The sequence below is a fragment of the Cebus imitator genome, unplaced genomic scaffold, assembly GCF_001604975.1.
Source record: "Cebus imitator isolate Cc_AM_T3 unplaced genomic scaffold, Cebus_imitator-1.0 Scaffold104, whole genome shotgun sequence".
Taxonomy (NCBI): Eukaryota; Metazoa; Chordata; class Mammalia; order Primates; family Cebidae; genus Cebus; species Cebus imitator.
This window is the reverse complement of record NW_016107419.1, coordinates 5,001,375-5,022,753: the sequence shown is the minus strand read 5'-3', so window position 1 is coordinate 5,022,753 and position 21,379 is coordinate 5,001,375. Positions and strand designations below refer to the sequence as shown.

The following is a 21,379-nucleotide window of genomic DNA, read 5'->3' as shown; positions in this document are numbered from 1 at the left end:
TGTTGCCCAGGCTGGAGTGCAATGGCACAATCTCAGTTCACTGCAACCTCATTTAATCCTGACAAATCTGTGGAGGTTAACTATCATAACTTAAACTATTCATGGTTAAGACTGAGTGCTTTACAGTCTGCCAGACCTGGATTCCATCCCTGGCTTTATCAATGAATGCTGGATGATTTGGGCAAATTAACCTTTAAATTCATTATCTCAATATTCATAAGAATCTTCTGAAACAGGGCAATAGGCAGAATTATTATTGTCCCATTTTACTGATGAGGAAACTGAAGCTCAGAGAGGTTTAAGTCACTTGTTTATGTTATCTCCAAGTGTTTCTGTGCCCATGTTACTACTGTAGTAAGATGCAGAACAAGAGAGCTATTACTACTAAATGAACAGAAGGTTAAAGTTCTTACTATTCAACTGATCTCTTAGATTGTTTTTAAAACATACGTTCTAAAAAATTAAAAATTTTCATATTTGAATAAAGAGATGTTTTCTTAAGCTTTTCTATATTAGGGAATGTCAACTTCAAAATATGCTGTATTCTCTATAAATAATGCCTCTCTAGTAAAATGTAATTTATTGTACGTCACCATTCTGGAGGGAAATGTAGACTATGGAATTCCAAAGGGAAGAATATTATTTAAAATAAAATTAATTAATATAGTACCTAAAATTGCCATAGTGAGAAAGACAGTGACTTTTTTCTACAGAGCAAGTCAAATCTTTGTTATGGCAATTTGATTTTCCAGCTTAAAAAAAAGTTGTAAGTGAAAAAAAGATAAAACATATTAAAAACCCAGCATGTTGAACCAAGTCTATATTCTACTTCTCTTTAAGCAATAAATATAAGACCAAAAGAACAGCTACATCAAAGACACACACACACATTTTGGAATATTTTTTAAAAATCATATATTCATAATTGTTTAACAGTGTTCCTCTTTTTCTCTGAGTAATTTTTTTGTTTGTTTAGAATGATTGCTGTAGACATAATGATCACCAAATAACTTTTATAGCAGTAACTGAGCCTATGAAGTACCCTAAACTTTAAGGGGGCATAGCATCACATGGGATATGTGTATCTGCTCACAGTAAATCACGTGGCAAATTAATGCAGTTTTTTCACTCATTATTTCTAATGTACTTAGAATAAATTTCTAGGCTTTAGGCTTAGGTACTCTCTCCACAGATATCTAAAACAAGGTTTACATGAGGGCAACATGGAACAAAAAGAAAAAAAAATCACCCCCCACATCACAAAAACCAATTTTAATTAAAGGCAGAGATGGTCTTATAGAGTCAGTGGAGAGAACAACAAAATTGAAAGACTATCTGTAATATCTTCAAAATTACATGGGATGCTCTCATTGAAAAGAGAAGTGATCCCTGTAAGACAACAATTAATGAAAAACAACCTAGGAATCAGCGAGAAATGGAGAAATAAAGACAAATATCTATGGACTATTTAATTATAGCTCCCACTCATTGTGTGAATGAACCTACATGACCCTTTTGAATTTTTTCCCAAATTCATTAAGGCGAATGACACCTTAATTTCTCTTTAAAAAAATGAATCTTTTACTTATTGATATTTTGCTTACCTTCCTTTATGTTTTTGCCAAAATTTATCAACTGGAGTTAAGTCATAAGACTTCTTGTTTTTTCTCTTTGGTCTAGCACCAGCTGGAGAGTTCTCCACCCCTGAAGTTTCTTCCAAATTAACCCTGTTTAAATGAAAATCCTAGAAAAAAGTAATCTTGTGTTAAATAACTGTTTTCTAAGTCTAATCAAAATAGAATCTTGTTGCCCTTTCTAATATTTCCAAGGACAAAATATAGATCTGAAATTTAAAAGACTTCCTCCTTTTATTATACAAATGTAATTTTGTTTCCATATTTTAATGAAAATATTAGATTATATATGATTAAAATTTCAAACAAGAAAAAGAAAAAAAGTTAATATTTTTATGTATCCTTACAGAAAAAATGTATGCATATAATGGCATATATATATCCTCTTAATTTTATTTTAAAAAATGAGAACACCATATATATATATGTTGTATCTTTTTTCATCTAATAATACATTTTAGTGCTCTTTCTATATCTGTATAAGTACATCAACTTAATCTTTATCATAATTACACAGTAGTCCAATGTTTGGCTAAATCAACTAATGTGACCTGGTCTCCTTAGGCTTGGTCGTTTCCAGTGACAAACATTAATCTGAAACATTTTTAAACTCTTAGAGAGTCAACATTCTGATGTGTCGCTTGAGTGATGAATTGCAATTTAAAAAATTACAATAGATGCAATAATAAATAATAAATGATGCACCTCTTTCACATAAACTTTAAGAGTCAGGCCAGTAGTTGCTAAACTTTCTTGCCTAGGACTAATTTCATTTATGTGAGGCTTGCTTTTTGTACCCTGTCTGTAAAAACAACAACAACGACAACAACAACAAAAACCCAAACCCAAACCCAAACCCAAACCCAAAACATAACCAAACCCACAAAAAAACCATTAGGCAAAAATAAAAGTAAGTATCTTTTTTATCTTTCCCCCAACTTCTTGCATTACATCTATGGGTTCCCTCACAGATAGCAGCATTTTATGGTTCAATGCCCACTCAAGAATAGTGAGAGATAAAACATGGCTATCAACAAGGAAATGACTGATAAAGAAGAAAGCTACAGTATGGAGAAATTATCCAGCATAACTGAAATATAATCATCTTGGTTCTAAGGTATCTGTATGTATTTTAACTTAACAATTATTCTAGGCCTTAGCAAATTAAACATACTGAATGCAATTCAATCGCCTCTAGATGAAACAAGGTTATCAATACTGACTCTAAGTCCTTGTAACTTTCTCAAATAAATCCTTTACAATAGTTTTATTTCCTTGCCATTTTTCTCTTTGACATAAAAAGCAGGATTTGAAAAATTACAGATGTCTAATTGTCATAGTAGAGTAACATGTCTATTTTCTTTTCTTTTTCTTTTTTTTTTTGAGACAGAGATGGAGTCTTGCTCTGTTACCAGGCTGGAGTGCAGTGGTGAGATTTCGGCTCACTGCAACCTCCACCTCCCAGGGTCAAGAGATTCTCCTGCCTCAGCCTCTTGAGTAGCTGGGACTACAGGTGCACGCCACCTGGCTAATTTTTGTATTTTTAGTAGAGATGAGGTTTCACCACGTTGGCCAGTCTGGTCTCTTGACCTCGTGATCCTCCTGCTTCGGCCTCCTAAAATGCTGGGATTACAGGCATGAGCCACTGCCCCTGGCCTAACAAGTCTATTTTCTATCTAATAAGTTATAGAAGCAATGAGGCAGCCTTCTTTTACTTGTATGTGAAGTCCATCAAAGAGAAAAATAAAAAAAGCATAGCTGTCTTTTTTCTGCAAGACACTATTCTTAGCACCTTATATTAAGTCATATGATCCCTCCAATAACCTGTAGAAGCAGTAATAAAATTCCCATTCAAGAAGAAAAAACTGAGGCATAAAGAAGTTATACAGAAATATGTGATGGAACCAAGATTAAAACCTAGGCAGTCTGACTTTAGAGGCACTGCTTTTAAGCATTGTTTTAATTATATCAAGAGCTGCAGGAACAGAGTGAGTGGAATTAGATTCTATCACTTGAAATTCCCTGTAGTGCAGAACATGGGTAGCCTCAGGTGATTAACAGGCAGTTTAAAGACTATAGAGTTACAATAAATGGTTGGAATGACAAATAAAAGTATGTTATATTTCAACCTATTACTGTCTTTACTATAGAACCCTCATATTGTCATAGGGCAAGAATATGAGTGACTAAAATCCTTTCAGTTTCCCATCCTTGTATCTAAACTTCACTTTGTACAAAAATCATCCATAGAGGAAGAAGGTAAAAATAGCACAATTGTGGAAAACCATTTTAAACAATAACAGCTACATCTGGGAAGAAGCCTAGCTTTAAAAAATTATCTAACAAAACAAAAGATATTGAAGAGAAACATCTTTAAACAGTTAAGCTTTATTAACTAGAATTTCTACTGAAGTACTATTTCCGTGGTGATGGCACAGTTCATTCAAAATAAGTTAACTTGCTAACAAAATTACTGCTCCAAAAGTAGGAGAGCATGTTATTACTGAAGTATTGATGGAATACTTAAAAGAAAACACAAAATAATAAAGGAATAAAAGATGTTAAGAATTTTGAGAAATAATTTAATAGCAAGGATATTTCCATTGTCTGCATAATAGCAAGGCAAATAAAGGTAATTTCAATCTTTGTAGTTAGAAAATTACAACATTCTGTGCTGTACTCAATCATGTTAAAGTAAGTAAACGTTTACACACAAATGAAAGACAACAGAATTACTTTTAACATGGTAGAGTCTAATCTGTTTCCATTGATAGTCACATTTTCCTAACTTAAAAGATAGGACAATGGTGCCCCAAATCGCTACATGTAAATAAATCCCATCAGGAAGTGATAAAAACATGGAGAAACCTTCAGGGGTCTTGTTTTCCTCTCCCAAGTTAGAGCACATCAGTAGAGCCAGAGAGAGTTAATGTTAACAAAATAATCTGGATCATATAAGCAATACCTATTTATGCAGACTTGAAATTCACAGGCAAAGAAAAGCAAAGTAAAATAAAAGTTTCCTTTATTTTGGCAAGAATTTACTATCTCCTTAACTCTAAATGCTGTTAGAGCAATCACTAAACAACTATTGATTCAACAGATGTTATTACTGAATTACATTTGGAGTAATTCTGGAGTCATAATACAATGCCAGAGCTTTCATATTGAGGTGACACACTGAGGTGAGTCTTCAACTCCTACTATCAAATTAACCAACAAGAGAAATAAAATACAAGAGAGAATCTATTTAAAACTAGGGAACACATATAAATACTTCTTGATAACGATGAGAATGAACAGAACTGAGGGATGTGAGGAAAAGGAAAGGAAACTACCCACTGGCTGAACCAACATCTTCCATGGCTTTGGCTTCTATCCTTACCCCACAGTAAAGAAATGTGCCATCAGTCACTTGAAGATGAGCACACCTATATTGTCTCATCCTTGCACACAAAACTAGAGAGAATTCTCATCCCCAAAAAGAAATATTTTCTCTGGAGAAAATCATCTTAGGAGTTAGACAGTTTGGGGAATAAGGGTGACACCAATAACAGAAGACATAATAAAGAAAAGTACACACAAATTCTCTAGAGCAGGCAACTATTCCTTTCTGTAAATCACAGTTACGTCTTTCATACTCAAGATTTTAATTGTAAAATAAAAGCTATGAGTTTCATCACTTTTTGCCAAAGGCAGGTAAAAGACAAAATATGATCTTTAAAATATTAAAGACAGAATTATAAGGAGTAAGGATCATTGTCTTCATAAGACAGACCAACAGACTAATACATCAGGGTTTCAATACCCATAATAGTTTCAATTAGATTCAGGGGAAATTAAAGCATTATATAAAAAATTAATTTTTCAATGCTCATCCCTAAAAGTAATTTCCATGACTGGAAATTTCAAAGATGAGGTACCTAAGCAAAATGGAATTTAAACTTATTTCTACTCTTTCAGAATGCTTCAGAACCAGTTTCTGTTCAACATTTGATAAAGTGGTGATAATGCCTCTAATGACACAATTTACAGAACTTCCTAGAGACTGTAATTCTATTTCTTATCGAGAAATCAATTATGTACAAGCATTAAACAATTTCCTACCCTCAAAGAGCATGGATAACTATGGAACTCAATGAGAAGAGATCAGAGCTTTAAGAGAATCGCAAATTACACATTAGACGTTTTTTCACATCCATCACTCCACAACAGATACATATATATTAAGATGGGCTTCTAGCTAAAATAATATAAATGTGTATTTATAATGGCACAGCTCTCCTAAGTGGCCAAAGAAACAAAATTCCCAGTCATGGTGATGATATATGGTTTTAATCCATCTAACAATTTAAATTCAAATATTCTCTTTTACGTAACAAGTCATCTGGTTTCTTTGGTTCACACAAATCAGTCTCTCAAACTCAAGCAGAGCAAAGATTAAAACATATTTGTTACGATGAAACAGGAAGACTCAGCCCTCCACTGATGCTTCTAAATTGTGTGCAAAGTCAACAGTCACTAATGTAATTTTACAATTTCACAATACCACAACTTGTTATTAAAAAAAATGGGTTATTTAATCTCAGAGAATGGGAAAACCAGAAGATGCTGTCTTTTTCACCATGGAAAATGTCTGAAAGCAAAAGTATCCCAGTAGAAATAAACAGCCCTAATATCCCAGACTGTGGTATCCACTATTTGTCATTCAAAGGAACCAGGGGCTTTTTGAGAAATGGCTGCATCTAGATCTAAGGCAGAAAATGAACATGATTAGCTTAGGATATTTTTCATACCAGAAAGCAAAGAAGCTATCAAAGATTGATGGGGTCATGTCAAGAGGCTATTAAGGCCAACATGATAGGCCCAAAATGGGATAATTCAAGCATTAAAATGAATGACTGTAATAGTGTAAAAACATCTCAAATATAAAAATCTGTTCATAAAATTATACTAAAACAAAGGACTTTACTGATTGCCTCTGCAAATTACTAGGGTACTCACTAACTCTGAAAATTGACAAATAAAGGGAGATAAGCATTTGTCCTAAGTAGATGATAAAAAAAAAAAGTTCTTTATATAAGCATATCAGCTAAAAAGATGGAGGAGGAATAACAGGAAAATCACCATTTGCCATCAGTAATTAAAATAAAGAGGAAATAATTATCAGTGACATTAAAACATTTAGATAGAAGATTTATGTAGAACTCTGTAGTAGATGGATCATGCTGACAACACCTGAACCCACTGATCAGTCTGTTCATTAACATTAGGACAAACAGATATCATGTACCTCCTGATGTAATAAAACAGAAACTAAAGAACACTGCCAGCAAATTGGCCTTGACAATGAATTGAATGAAATCTCAATTTTCACGATCAATTAGTTTACAGGAAGTATTGGGGATACAAAAGGATATAATCAGCCAAATGCCAAAATGTAGGAAAATCTATAGAAAAATGACCATTTTCAGTCAAAAAATGGCAATTAAAAAGGAGTGAGGAGGGAATAACTGAGAGATTTAAGAGATATATCAACTAATAAAATGTATAGATATATTTCTGGATTCCTATTTGAACAAGCCAACTATAAAGAAGCATCTTTGAAACAAATGAATACAGAACTGGTATATTATCAGGAAATTATCATTAATTTTGTTGCGTAAAATTATAACTTTAAAAAATAGATACATGCTGAAGTATTCATGCTTGGATCATATAATACCAGGGAAGCTGAACAATGTAAATATGAGTTCATTACAGTATTTTAGCTGTATTTGTGTTATCTGAAATATTCCCTAGTAAAAATTTTATTCATAAAAAATAATAAATATTATGACCAAGAAAAAAAATCTTTATCATTTTATGCCACTGAGGTTAGAGGGTTAGTTTAGACTGAGTAGCACAACATGACCTATCTTAATTCAGAAGCCAAGGTATTCTTTACACCATTGGCAATATATTTGGAAAGCTCATTCATTTATATTAAAGCAGAGCTGTTTACAACCCTAGGACTCATGAGCTGGAACCCTCCCACCCCCAAGACACATTGCTGGCAATATGCAAACATGTCTACCAGTCTTCATGTGATAATTTCAACTCATAAGTAATTCATTCAATCTCTAAATGTAGTAAAGAATTTGGGCCTTATGATTTAGAAGTACACTGTCCAATAAAGTTGCCAATAGTCACAGGAGGCTACTGAGCATCTTCAATGTGGTTAATCTGAATTGAGATGTGATGTAAATGTATAATATATAATTTATAAAACTTAAATATAAAAAAAATATCTGATGTCTTAAATTGATTATATGACTCTCAATTGATTATATGATCCTATATTATTGAATATAATGTGGAAATGCAAATATTTTAAATATATCTGATTATATAAAATATATTACATCTTTGTAAAATGTTCCATCATAAATATGGACAAATGTTATGCAACTAGAATATAAGGCAAAAGAAAAAAAATGGTAGCAGCTAAAGTTAGAGCAGTGAATAGTACACACTCTTTTTCTCCCTTAAATAAAAATTCAATGCAAGTTCAGACACAGCAACAAATATGGAGATATACTGAAACAATGCTATTTTTAAAAAGTGAATGAAATCAGGGCTATCTTCTGGGCTTTTACATAGCCTACATACCTTCAGTAGACACTTCTTATCAAGTACAGTCAAGTATGTATTTGCTTGGATTAAATGAATATAAGTTTACATTACACTTTTGACTTTTAGGCAAATGCTTGAAATTAGGCTACGTAGTGCTGACCAAGAGGTTTTGTGTTAATAAAGATTAGAGAAGATCAATAGAACATTAAGCTTGGACCCAAAGCATCAACCTTGAACTACATCTAGGTATCTGTTACATTGCAATCATACATCATTAAGGAAAGAGGTGCTCCTGAAATGCTTTTCTTCTAACCTTTGCAAGGCATATTAGCTCACGCCTATAATCCAAGCACTTTGGGAAGCTGAGGCGGGTGGGTCACCTGAGGTCAGGAGTTTGGGACCAGCCTGGCCAACGTGGTGAAACCCTGACTGTATTAAACATACAAAAATGAGCTGTGCGTGGTTGCACACACCTGTAGTCCCAGCTACTCAGGAAGCTGAGGCAGGAGAATCGCTTGAAACTGGGAGGCAGCGGTTGCAGTGAGTCGAGATTGCGCCACTGCACTCCAGGCTGGGAGACAGCGAGACTCTGTCTTGAAAAATAAATAAAAAAATAAATAAAATGCTTCTCTTACAACTTTTTAAAAATACATATTTATTTGGAAACCACTTTTTTTTTTAATTCTTGAGTGAAAAAAAGAGTAAATTTTAATTAAAGTCCCTATGTATATAACTTCCAATTTAATGTTTCAAATAATAGGAGTCAGTGGCAGAAGGTAAAAGGTACAAAAAAAGAATCTTAGATTTGAAAAAGTAAAGGCCAAGTAAAAGAAAGAGATGAAATAATGTCTATCCCTTTGACTGAAGGCAACAGCTCTGCAGCTGAACAATCAAATCCACCTCTCCTGCAACCAAGATATAATAAAAAAGAATCAGGGCTTCTAATTACTAATTTTGCTTCTTATATCCCAGTAAAAGGAGATGGGTACTACAGAGTTTCATTATTATTTTTTTACCATTAGAGTGTATTTCACGTTTAATGAGAAAAAACATCTTTGTGACACAGAGGGAAGCTGTGTGAATTTTCATAGTTGTTTCTAAGGTCTAATATATAAACAATTATCAATGATGCAGATTTTCAGGCAAAGACATTTAATATAAAAAGCAAACTATTTTCAGTTAACATTTACTATGCAGAACATTTACTCCATCTTGTGGAGGCAAAGGGTATAATTATTAAGGGTTTAAAAGCTCTGAAGACCTTCAAAAGTAGCAGGTTTAACAATCAACAAAAATTTGTGTGATTATAATTTATGACATCTCAGTTATAGTTTGTTCACAACCAGAAACTGCATTAAAATTAATGAATAGAATTAAGTCACTTTAAGTTGTACAGTTAATGATAACCAACCTCTTCAAAGACTGCCAACCTTTTATGTAAAAGAGTAAACAAAAACAACTTTACCATCCACTTTCACCACCTTTAATTTTTAAAAGGATATTGTCACTTCAAATAGTAGAAATAAAAATTAGTATAAAGGCGAGTATAAAAACACATTTCATAGTCCTTTTTATTCTCATCTCATTCTCAAACAGTGAAAATGGTATCAAGGATTAGTATTATCCTTGTATGATTTTAGAGAATCTCTGCCCTAAGTTATGTTTCCCAATTTTCTCTTCTCACAATGGAGACCGAGTCTACTCTTTTTATGTTGCCATTATTCGTACATGCGTCTTACTGCCTGTATTGAAGCACCCTGTACTTTAAATTTCCTCCATCCAGGGCAGTCAAGAGGGAGCCCAGGGACTCTTAAAGTTCAAGAATTAGAAAGGATCCCTAGACAATTAGGTGCTCTAGATAGCCTTCACACCACCACTGGCAGGTGTGAAGTACCCATGATCTGTATGCTTATTAAGATGCTCGCCCCTTGCTCCCACCCAACAGTAAGGGTCCTACCAACCAAATATGATTTGAGACTACCGATAGTATCTCATTATGCCCATGAATCCCCATACAGCTCTTTAACCTCCAACCCCACTCAGACCACATCTCCTATTCTTACCCTACTCCCGAAATTCTGTTATCACTTCTGGAACTCATACTCAGGCATCAGCAAAATCTCCTGTTCCGAACATTCTCTCTAAACTTTCCCCTTTCTATCATTGCTCTAACTGAACTCCAACTGGCTAACCCCTGCAGCCTTCTCAAAAGGGAACCTCATTGTTTTTTTTTTCCTCTAACCTCTCACAGCTCATACCACTGGACCTGAGACTGGGATTAATTGTCTTACTTGCTGCTCCCAGACTCTTTACTTGCCCTCTTTCCTAAAACTACTCTAGCTTTGAAACTCTTGTCATCAGCCTGTAACCATGGTTCTCAATTGGGCAATTTTGCTCCTTTCTGCCACCTGGAATATGACTGGTGATGTGTGAAGACATTTTAGTTGCCACAACCAAGGGAGTTCTACTGGCACCTAGAGAGTCAAGGCCAGGAATGATGTTAAACATCCGACAATGCACAGGACAGCTCCCCCTACACCCCAACGAAGAACGATCCAGTCCAAAATGTCATTAATGCCAATACTGAGAAATCCTGGTTATACTGCTTCACTAATGCCACCTGCAGGACACTCGTCTCCTGCATCATTAACTTTGTTCTTTTGATCATGTCCATTAGTACACAAGCATGTTGTAATTTCCCTCATTTAAAAATACTGTCTGGGCACAGTAGCTCATGCTTGTAATCTCAGCAATTTGGGAGGCTGAGGTGGGCAGATCACCTGAGGTCAGGAGTTTGAGACCACCTTGGCCAACATGGCAAAGCCCTGTCTCTACTAAAAATACAAAAATCAGCAGGGCATGGTGGCGCACATCTGTATTCCCAGCTACTTGGGAGGCTGAGGCAGAAGAATCACTTGGACCCAGGAGACAGAGGTTGCAGTGAGCCAATATCACACCACTGCACTCCAGCCTGGGTGACAGCGAGACTTTGTCTCCAAAAAAAAAAAAAAAAAAAAGTTCTGACCTCATATCCCCCTTCCAGAAATCCTTCCCTTTCTCAGCTCTCCTTTACAGGAAAACTTCACTCTCTTAAGTTCTCTTTCCAATCTCTCTTAAACCCACTTCAGTCAGTGTTTTGCCCCATATTATGAAAACTGTTTTTGCCAAAGTTCCTCATGACCTTGACATTGTCACAAGTAATGGTGACTTATTAGTCCTCAGTTGCTCTCCACTTCCTTTTTGAAACACGTAATTCACTAGCTTCAAAAAAACAACACAGATCTAGTTCTCATATCTCACTGGCTGCTCTTTATTCATCAACCTGACCTCTGAATGTTGAAGTGTCTCAGAGTTCAGTTCTCAGACCTCCTCTGTTTTCTATCTAGACTCATTCCCTTGGTGATCTCATCTTGTTTCTTGGCTTTAAATACCATCTATATATGGACTACCACTAAATTTATTTCCCTAAACCAGACTTTTTTTCCTGAACTCCAGACTTATGTAACTACCTACTTAAAATTTACATTTTCATATGTTAATGGGCACCTCACTTTACTGATTTTTTTTTTTTTTGAGACAGGGGTCTTTACTCTGTTACCCAGGCTGGAGCATAGTAGTAATGATCACAGTTCATTGTAGCCTCAACCTGCTGTGGATCAAGCGATCCTCCCACCTCAGTCTTCTGAGTAGGTGTGCCACCACACCTCACTAATTTTTATTTTTTGTAAAGATGGTGTTTCCTTATGTTGGCAGGCTGGTCTTGAACTCCAGGGCCCAAGTGATCCTCCCGCCTCCCAAAGTGCTGAGATTACAGGTATCGGCCACCAAGCCTGGCTGGCATCTCACATTTAACATATCCAAAACTAAACATCTGAACTTCCCTGCGGAAACTGCTTCTTCCATCCCACTAAACAACAACATCTTGCCATTTACAAAAGCTAAAACCTTGGAGCCATCTTTGATGAATTCTGTCTCTCTCTTTCTCCGTCTAACTCCCACATCTAACTCATCAGCAAATCCTCTACTTTACAGTCAGTATAAAATCAGAGCCCTCAACATTTCTGTCCTGGTATAAGCTGCTATCATCTCAGCTAAGATAACTGCAATAGCCTCCTAACCAATCTCCTTCCCAAGGAGTCCATTTTCAATATAACAGCTAGAACGCCAGTCTTAAAATGAATACCAGAATCCCACGTGGTTCCCGATTTCCCTCAAGTTAAAATCAATGTCTTTTCAATGTCCTTTATGTTGGGAACCAGACCAACCTCACATGTGGGTGCCCTTAGTCCCGTTGGCGATGCGGGATTGAGAAAAGGAAATAAAGACAGAGACACAAGAGTAGAATTTACAGCACGGGTCCAGGGGACAAACACAAGTGTGGAAAATGAGTTGGCCCGAGCTCTGGGCTGCAAACACTTTTATCATGTGCACAATCACATTGATCTTATGGGCAGGGAAGGGGAAGTAAAGGAGTAGGTAAGATAGCCAGTGTGGGGAGAGCACTTGAGATCTTTCTAGAACATGCTAAACTAGTGCTCTGAGCATTTAACAGCACTTGAGATCCTTCTAAGACATGCTAAACTAGTACTCTGAGTTTACCACCAATTGTTATCAGGGTGCGGCTGCATCAGAAGTATAGCAGATGAGGAGCCACCTGGTCTGACCATACCCAATGCATCAAGGGGCTTTTATCTCCCAAGCATTGAGGATATACAGCAATTAGAATCACTCCATATTCCAAGAACCTAGGCAGAGCCTGAGGTGTTCCATGATCTCTGCCCTGCAAGGCTTTTCTCCTCCTTGCCAGCTCCCATCTGCGAAGACCCTCCCGGATCTAGTGAGCAGAGGTCGCCTCCCTTCTCAGAGATCTTTCCATAAGCCCTCTTTTCGAGGCCTTCATTCAGACTCCATGTTGAGAAGGCATTTGTGGGACCAGAGCAGTATTCCCTGCTCTGCAACCACCCTGAGGCGTTCCCCAGTGTTACTACTGCACTTTCGGATGGTCTTTACCTTAGGCCTCCTGTTGCTGCTTGATTTCTAATTAACTGCACCAATAATATAGTTTAGTTCAGTGTATAAACTTCAGTGTACTGTGAGCCAATCAAGCTTATAATTATTTAGGTAGAATTAACATAGGTCTCCCCTGGCCGTCTTGACCCACACTTTACAATCAAGATATGATTATATACTATAATCCTTAGAGTCCTGTATTATATTGCTTCCTGGGTCCTGTTTAACCTTTTATCCTGCTACTCTTCCTGCCTCACTTCATTGTGGCCATCTGGCTGCCTTGCCATTTTTCAAACATACCAGGTATCCTTCTGCTTATGTTCTTTTCCATATAGCTATATAATTCATGACCTTACCTCCTTTAGATCTTTACTCAAATGTCACTTTATCAGTGCGGTCTTCCCTGTTTTAAAATTTCACTCTTGTTCACTATTATCTACTTCACTGTCCTTCAGAAGCACTCCACCTTTTGAAATCCTGCAAGTTTTGTTTATTACCTGTTTTCCCTACTAGAATGTAAGGTCTAGAAAGACAGAAAGCTATTGTTTTTGTTACTGTTGAGGCCAGGGTTTAGCAATTGTGTTAAAGAGTAGGCACTCAAATATTGGTAGAACTGAATTCCTCCTTTCCAGCCTCTTGATCTCCTAAAAGCGGCTTCCATGTTCTACTACTCAGGGTTTAACTGAAGAGTCCCTTTGATTCTTCTTGCCTTCTCTACTGAATTAAAGTTGACTGCTATTACTTTGACACTCATCCTAGAGTCATGGCATAATTCTAAATCTGATTTATTTACATAAACACTTTAAAGCTAATATCCAGAGTTTAAAGAAATAAACCAAATCATCGATTGCATATCTTTCATTTCATTTCATTCATTCATTCATTCATTTATTTATTTTTCAGACTAGGTCTTGCTCTGTCACCCACACTGGAGTGCAGTGGCACAATCTTGGCTCACTGCAACCTCTGCCTCCTGAGTTCAGGCAATTCTCAAGCCTAAGCCACCTGAGTAGTTGGGATTACAGGCGTGTGTCACCACACCCCCGCTAATTTTTGTATTTTTAGTAGAGATTGGGTTTTGCCATGTTGGCCAAGCTGGTCTCAAACTCCTGGCCTCATGTTAGCCGCCTGCCTTGACCTTCCAAAGTCCTGGGATTACAGGACTGACCCACTACACTCAGCCTTTAATTTCCTGCTTATATGACATATCTTTACAATCATGATATGATTATACAGTATAATCCCTAGAGTCCTGAGCTAGGAGTTAGTAAACTAGAGTGTTAGTTTTAACAAAGCCAATGATTTGAGTTCAAATATTTTAACTTCTATCTATCAAATAGAGACTATTCTGGCCCTATTACATAGTGTCTCATAGCGAAATTTGTGTACATACGTTCCTTCCATTGCCTTTGAAGATTGGAGCTGTTGTATTCACCTGTGTATGTCACATGCTAAACACAGTATTTAGTAGCTAAATTTATACATGCATAAATACAAATTTTTGTTATAAGCATAAAATATGTGCAATTACTTGAGAAAACATGGTGTAACATAATATATATATATATATATATATATGCCATCAAATGAAGTTTAATTGATTCCCAGAGAAAAGGGAGAAATTATAGCTTTTCACCTAAGGGAGAACACTTTTATTTACTTATTCAGTTTGAAAATTAAAAATTAAACAAGATAGTTCATTTTCTTCAATTGTTTTCTTTTCCTTCATGGCCAGAAATACCACTACTTTATCCTATATAAAGATCATAAATGAAACTTTAAACTTCAGTGCATCACTATTTTCAGCATCCAGGACCAGTACCATCATGTGTTTTGTTCACAGGTTTCCGTTCCATCCTTCCCATTTTTGTTTCTGTAGCCATGATGTTAATTTGAAATTAAGGGGAACACTGCATGTTACTATATTTCAGTAATAAGTGCTATATTTAGTCTCTTACCAGTACATCATGCACCAATGCTTGATATGTCCAAGTATGATGTAAAGGAGTTGCCAAATCTATGTTTCTGTCAACAAGGACTAATAAGGGCCTTTGGAAGCTGTAAATATATTAAAAAAAAAAATTATGTAACTCTTGATACCAGTGTATACATCTAAAATATTCTAATACTTTCCAGTATATGCCATTTTGATATGAATAATAGTATGCTAATATTGACAATTTATAATACTTTGTTTTTTAGTATATGTGCTGTGGAAGCAAGCACCACAATACTTTGCTATTTGTTGAGACAGGGTCTTGCTCTGTCATCCATGCTGGAGTGCAGTAGTGCAATCACAACTAACTGCATCCTTGAACTCCTGGGCTCAAACAATCCTCCCACCTCAGCTTCTGGAGTAGCTGGAACTACAAGCATGCACCACCACACCTGGTTAATTTTTAAATATTTTTATAGAGATGGGGGAGGCTGGCTTTTTAAAAACAAATTAAACATGGTCATGCAATTACAGTAATGCTCTGGATGACTTAGAGCTTGTGTATGACGCCAAATTATAAATGTTACTTAGGAAACTTTTTTTTTGAGACTCTGTCACCCAGGTTGGAGTGTAGTGGCACAATCACAGCTCACTGCAGCCTTCACCTCCCATGCTCAAGTAAGCCTCCCACCTCAGCCTCCCAATTAGCTGACACTACAGGTGTGCACCACCACTCTTGGCCAATTTTAAATTTCTTTGTAGAGACAGGGGCATCTAACTACATTGCCCAGTCTGGTCCTAGACTCCTAGGCTCAAGTGATCCTCCCACCTTGGCCTCCCAAAGTATTAGGATTATAGGCGTGAGGCATCATGCCTGGCCAGGAAATTTTCTTAAAGGAAAAAAAAATCTATATAAATATTTCAATAGAATAATTTTTGTAGTTAGCAAAATAGTAAGTTGCTTCTACTCAGATGTTTTTAATATTTTTGAAAAAGGCAATAAGGAATAGTTATTGTCAGCTTCAGTGAAAACAAAGAGAGTAGGAGCTTATAAATTTACACAAATATTTGACAGTTTCATAAATTTCATTTTTCTTCTATAAACACAAACTCAAAAAAGCAGACCCTGGACAAGAGCCTCAAAAAAACTCTATATCACTATAGTATACAAAATGAAAACATAATGCCATAATGGTACCTGATTATATTATTATTCCCTTAACAGAGAACGCATATGACACCTCATGTACTGTTTAACTCCATTATTACAATTTAGATGTGAAATAAACTACCACCGAAAGCAAACTGGGGCACAACGTTATTTGGTTACCATGCCTCTACAGAAGTTTTAGAGATCTGCTTTAGAGGCACTAACATATCAAGAGTACCCATCACTTTTCAAAAGGCATCACTATCTGATTATATATTTCCTTTTGCAATAGTATTTTGTAACTCATTACTCTCTTCTGGGTACAGGACAGCGGATTTTCTAACTGGACTGACTCTGGGATAAAAAGTCAGAGTGGCACCCTCACAATTTACTACGATTTATTACACCAGAGCTAGATGGAAAGTAAGGGAGGATGGCTTACTGCAGGGTTTCTTAATCCTAGCACTACAGACATTTGGGGCTGGATAATTCCTTATTATAGGGGGTTGTAGTGTGCATTATAGGATGTTCAGCAGCATCCTACAATGTACACTACAAGATTCTAGTAACACCTACCAGTTAAGACAATCAAACGCGTCTTTAGACAGTACCAAATGGCTATGAGAGGCAAAAACTGCCCTTTGTTGAAAATCACCAGCCTACGGTGAGATTCAAAAGTATTTAATAGTCTAGCAAAGTTGTGATCACTAATTAAAATAATTAAGAAATATACATCCAACAAGTTGAGAAATAAGATATTATGATAACGTGAACAAATTTAAAAAATTATCCAAATAAAACAGTGCCTTTATATTGGTTTCTAAAGCCTATACCAGAGCACTATAAAAAGGGAACTATTAAGTAAGGTATGACACAGTAGTTGGTTCTGCTAAAAAAAAAAAAAAAAAAAAAAAAAAAAAAAAAAAATGTGTGAGAAGTTGATGCTTTTCTTCTACCTAATGAGAAACATTTTAAAGAATATTTAAGACCAGCAATGAAATCATAGATCCATTTAAAATAATGTGGAAACTCAGACAGTTAACCAGACAATTAAAACACAGTGTTGGTGTGAACTCCAAATTACACAAGTAGTTTATAAGGCTGTAGGAGATACCAAATTGACTTGAAATGAAGTCTACTGAAGGTTATTATGAAATTATTATACCTAGTGGGCAGTTATTTTTCTGGCATCGATCTATTCTCACAGGCTTTATTTATTAATTCATCTAAACTGGGGTTAAGAATTAATTTTCCAGAATATCATCTCTTCCTCTTTAAACAACTCTCAGCCATTTGAGTGGGTTTCTTTACTTCTTTACTCCATTACTATTAACAATCAAAAGTTATACTATAATGTATAGGGTTTTCTAGTATTTCTATTTAATAATAAGCAGCCAAAAACTTTCACATTCCCTACTCATGCTAGAAATGCTAACAATAATAAAATGTTTTGCAAGTATAGGCTATTAGTATTTCAGTATAAAATGGAAATTAGGTTAATAAAGGTAGAAACAGATATAAATATCACCAGTTTTTCTCTCTGTGAAAAATTACCAAGCTGTTTAAGGATAACTGAAAGAAAGCCTTGGCTTCCAACCTTCAAAGCCTTATACACAGAAAAATTTCTCTTATATATAAAATGCTTAGAAATTTCTATCAAAAGAAGGTAAACTGAATAAAATATTCCGTTTGTATTTTAAGAACAATTTGAGTCAAAACCCTGATCCTGAGTAGCTCATTAAAAAGAAACAAATTTCAATTACAAGGATAAGATAAAAGTAGTCTATCAGCCAAGAAAAAAAACAAAAAAAAAAAAAAAACTACAAATATTTTTAAGTCTTATAAGTATATTTACTAACAGTAATACCTGAATTGGCCAGCTCCAAGTGTATCACCTGTAAAAAGACTGTTTCTTGCATCTCTTAGATTTTCTCGAAGTTTCTTGTCTAGTTTCTAAAAAATAAAATTTTACATGAACTCTTAAAGAACAGTTTCATGTAACTCTATGGAGGTTAATTCATAATGGGTTTTTCATTTCACAACAAAGAAACCTGGAATTTATTTACAAATAGCCAAACTAAAATCTAAATGTTTTAGCCCCTTCTTATCACTTTGATATCATCATAACGTGGACTTAAAAAAGATCAGTACCTTTTCTACTGTGACTCAGGCCTTTAATAAGTACTTTTTGTTGACTAATTTTACTTTGGCATGGGAAATGCTTTGCAGTAATGACCCACACTTTTTTCCCAAGCATGACTGTTTTACCAACAAAGATGTCTATATGGAGAAAATGTTGACTTGGGTGGGTAGGAGTGAACAAAGTAGTGGGGGTACAAGAAGCCTCAAAAGAAAAATGGAACATGTGAAAGAAAGCAGTCTTCCACCAGTCAGTAATTCACTTGGGCTAACAAAGCTCCAAAATACCCCCTTCTTTTTTAGTGATACTATAATTTCTCTAATCCCTTACTCACTTTTTAATCTTTAAAGCAAATTTATGAATACTTACTTTATACTCAATATTTTACTTCAGTATAGTGGGACAGCAAAAAGCACTTCATTTAAAAAATGGCTATGATTAGTAATAAATATTTGCTAAATGAAGTTAAATGTTAACTAATCTGGGGAATCATATAACTGTAAAATACTGCTTGGACAGACAAGGTTAAATGGGGAATATACATTGTAGTTAAAAAAAAAATAGGACTGGAAAAGCACACTGGCGTAAATAATTTTACTTCCCCACGTGAAAATAAACAATACTTACTTTTTATATTTGGTGGAATCTCAATGTAATAAAACAAAAATAGTTGCTATTGGTACTTACAACCAAGCAATTATAAATTTAAATATTAACAAAACACCTGCATTACTTGTGGGAAAACAATTCATACAAAGTTATTTATCTCCACATGATATCTGCATGAACTTACCACTGCTACCATTTCTGCTGCTGTTCCTCTTGAACATCTGATTATAGGAACAGCACCTATTTTAACAATAAATGTTAGAAATGATCTTGGCTCTTAATTAAAATAGATACTTATAAAATACATCAGCATCAAAAATAACAGATAACGATAGATGTATACAATTTCACATTATACACATAAAATAATTTTATTTTTCCACTTTTAATTAAAAAAATTAAGGAATATATTTAGGAGGTACAAGTACAGGTTTCTTGCATGAGTATATTGCATAGTGGTGAAGTCTGGGCTTTTAGTGCACCCATCACCCAAAGAGTGAACACTCTACTCAAAAGGTAATTTTTCAACCCTCCCTCTTCCCCACAAGCACACATAAAAGGATTTATAATTTCAAGAGTAAAAGCAAGTTTCAGAAATGAACCTTCTCATTAATAAAGAAAACAATAGAAGTCAAAAGAAAACTACTTTATATGGAGCTGACCCATCACTGTGACTGTATTTTTTTCAATGGATTGATTAAATCAGTACTTTGATCCCCTACAGGCCAGTTTCTTTCTTTCTTCTTGTGTTTTATTTTGGGATGAGGTGTCACCCTGTCACCCAGACTAGCAGGCTGGAGTGTGGTGGTACAATCATGGCTTGCTGCAGCGTTGACCTGCTGGGCTCAAGCCATCCTCCCACCTCAGCCTCCTGAGTAGCTAGGACTACAGGCACATGCCATCAAGCCTGGCTAATTTGGCAAAACTCTGCCTCTACAAAAATTACAAAAAATTAGCTGGGCATGGTGGTACGTGACTGTGGTCCCAGCTATTCAAAAGGCTGAGGTGGGAAAATCACGTGAGCTCTGGAAATCTGAGGCTGCAGTGAGTCATGATCACACTACTGCACTCCAGCCTGGTCATCATAGTGAGACTCTATGTCAGAAATTTTTTTTTTTTTTTGTAGACAAGGTTTAACTATGCTGTCCAAGCTGGTCTGAGCTCAAGTGATCCTGCTACTACCTCAACCTCCCAAAGTACTGGGATAACAGGTGTGAGCCTCTGCATCTGGCCTAAGCAGTTTCAATATATAAGCTTACTCTACTCACAGGACTAACTTTAATTTGACTTAAAAGAAAAGAATGAAAAGAGCTTAGCTAATTTAGCAGTTTGGGGACTGCTAGTTTTTATTTTATGAATTAACAATAAAGAACTGTAGTCTTTTTAAAAAAAATACTCATTTAAATAAGAGAAAACACATTCTTCACATAGGTTGAAATCCTAAATAGAAAAAAAGTCCAACTGCACTGAAAGTCTCATAAGACAAACTGAGAACACTATAATATTTATATGCTGAAACTGTTGCATTTTAGATTCTATAGGAAATATGAATATACTCAGTCAACTGCAAAAGTAAAAACAAAATAGCAAATTTTTCGTAACTGTGTTTTCTTCTGATGGCAAAAGTTATAAATGTTTGTAATAAAAAATTTAAATAAAATTAGAAATGTATAAACTTAATCCCCTTGATTCCAGCCCTCACGAATAACCCTCATTAGAATTAGGAATGGATGCTTTCATGTTGTTTTCTACATATAGTCTAATAACTGTGTGTGTATATATAAAAAACAAAAATAAGGTAGTATATATACTGTTCTAAAATTGTTTTTCCCCATGTAACAATTTAGTGTTGACATCCTTCTATGTCAGATTGGCAGTATTTCAATTTCTCCTTTGAAAAAAAAAATCACTGGCCGGGTGCAGTGGCTCATGCCTGTAATCCCACTGCTTTGGGAGGCAGGCTCAGGTGGGTGGATCATCTGAGGTCAGGAGTTCGAGACCAGCTTGGCCAACATGGTAAAACCCCATCTCTACTAAAAATATAAAAATTAGCCAGGCATGCTCTAGCATACCTGTAATCCCAGCTACTTGGGAGGCTGAGGCAGGAGAATTGCTTGAACCCGGAAGGTGAAGGTTGTAGTAAGCTGAGATTGCGCCATTGCACTCCAGACTGGGCAACAAGAACAAAACTCCATTTCAAAAAAAATAAAATAAAGAAAAAAAATCACTTTCAGATGGTCTATACATTATAAAGGTAGCTCTAACACTTCAGTGGTCTTTATATG

General features: G+C 35.4%; 1 protein-coding gene across 7 annotated transcripts in view; it reads right to left on the bottom strand.

Moving 5' to 3' along the window:
* Window positions 1-21,379, bottom strand: part of SCFD1 (sec1 family domain containing 1) — a 101,411-nt gene that overhangs the window by 54,133 nt on the left and 25,899 nt on the right. For all 7 annotated transcript variants that reach the window (XM_017537575.1, XM_017537579.1, XM_017537581.1 and 4 more), the window contains 4 exons: window positions 19,279-19,334; window positions 18,213-18,298; window positions 15,218-15,317; window positions 1,605-1,744 (listed from right to left, as the gene is read on the bottom strand). In XM_017537575.1, the coding sequence (XP_017393064.1) occupies window positions 1,605-1,744; window positions 15,218-15,317; window positions 18,213-18,298; window positions 19,279-19,334 (382 nt within the window). The remainder of the gene's footprint in view (window positions 1-1,604; window positions 1,745-15,217; window positions 15,318-18,212; window positions 18,299-19,278; window positions 19,335-21,379) is intronic.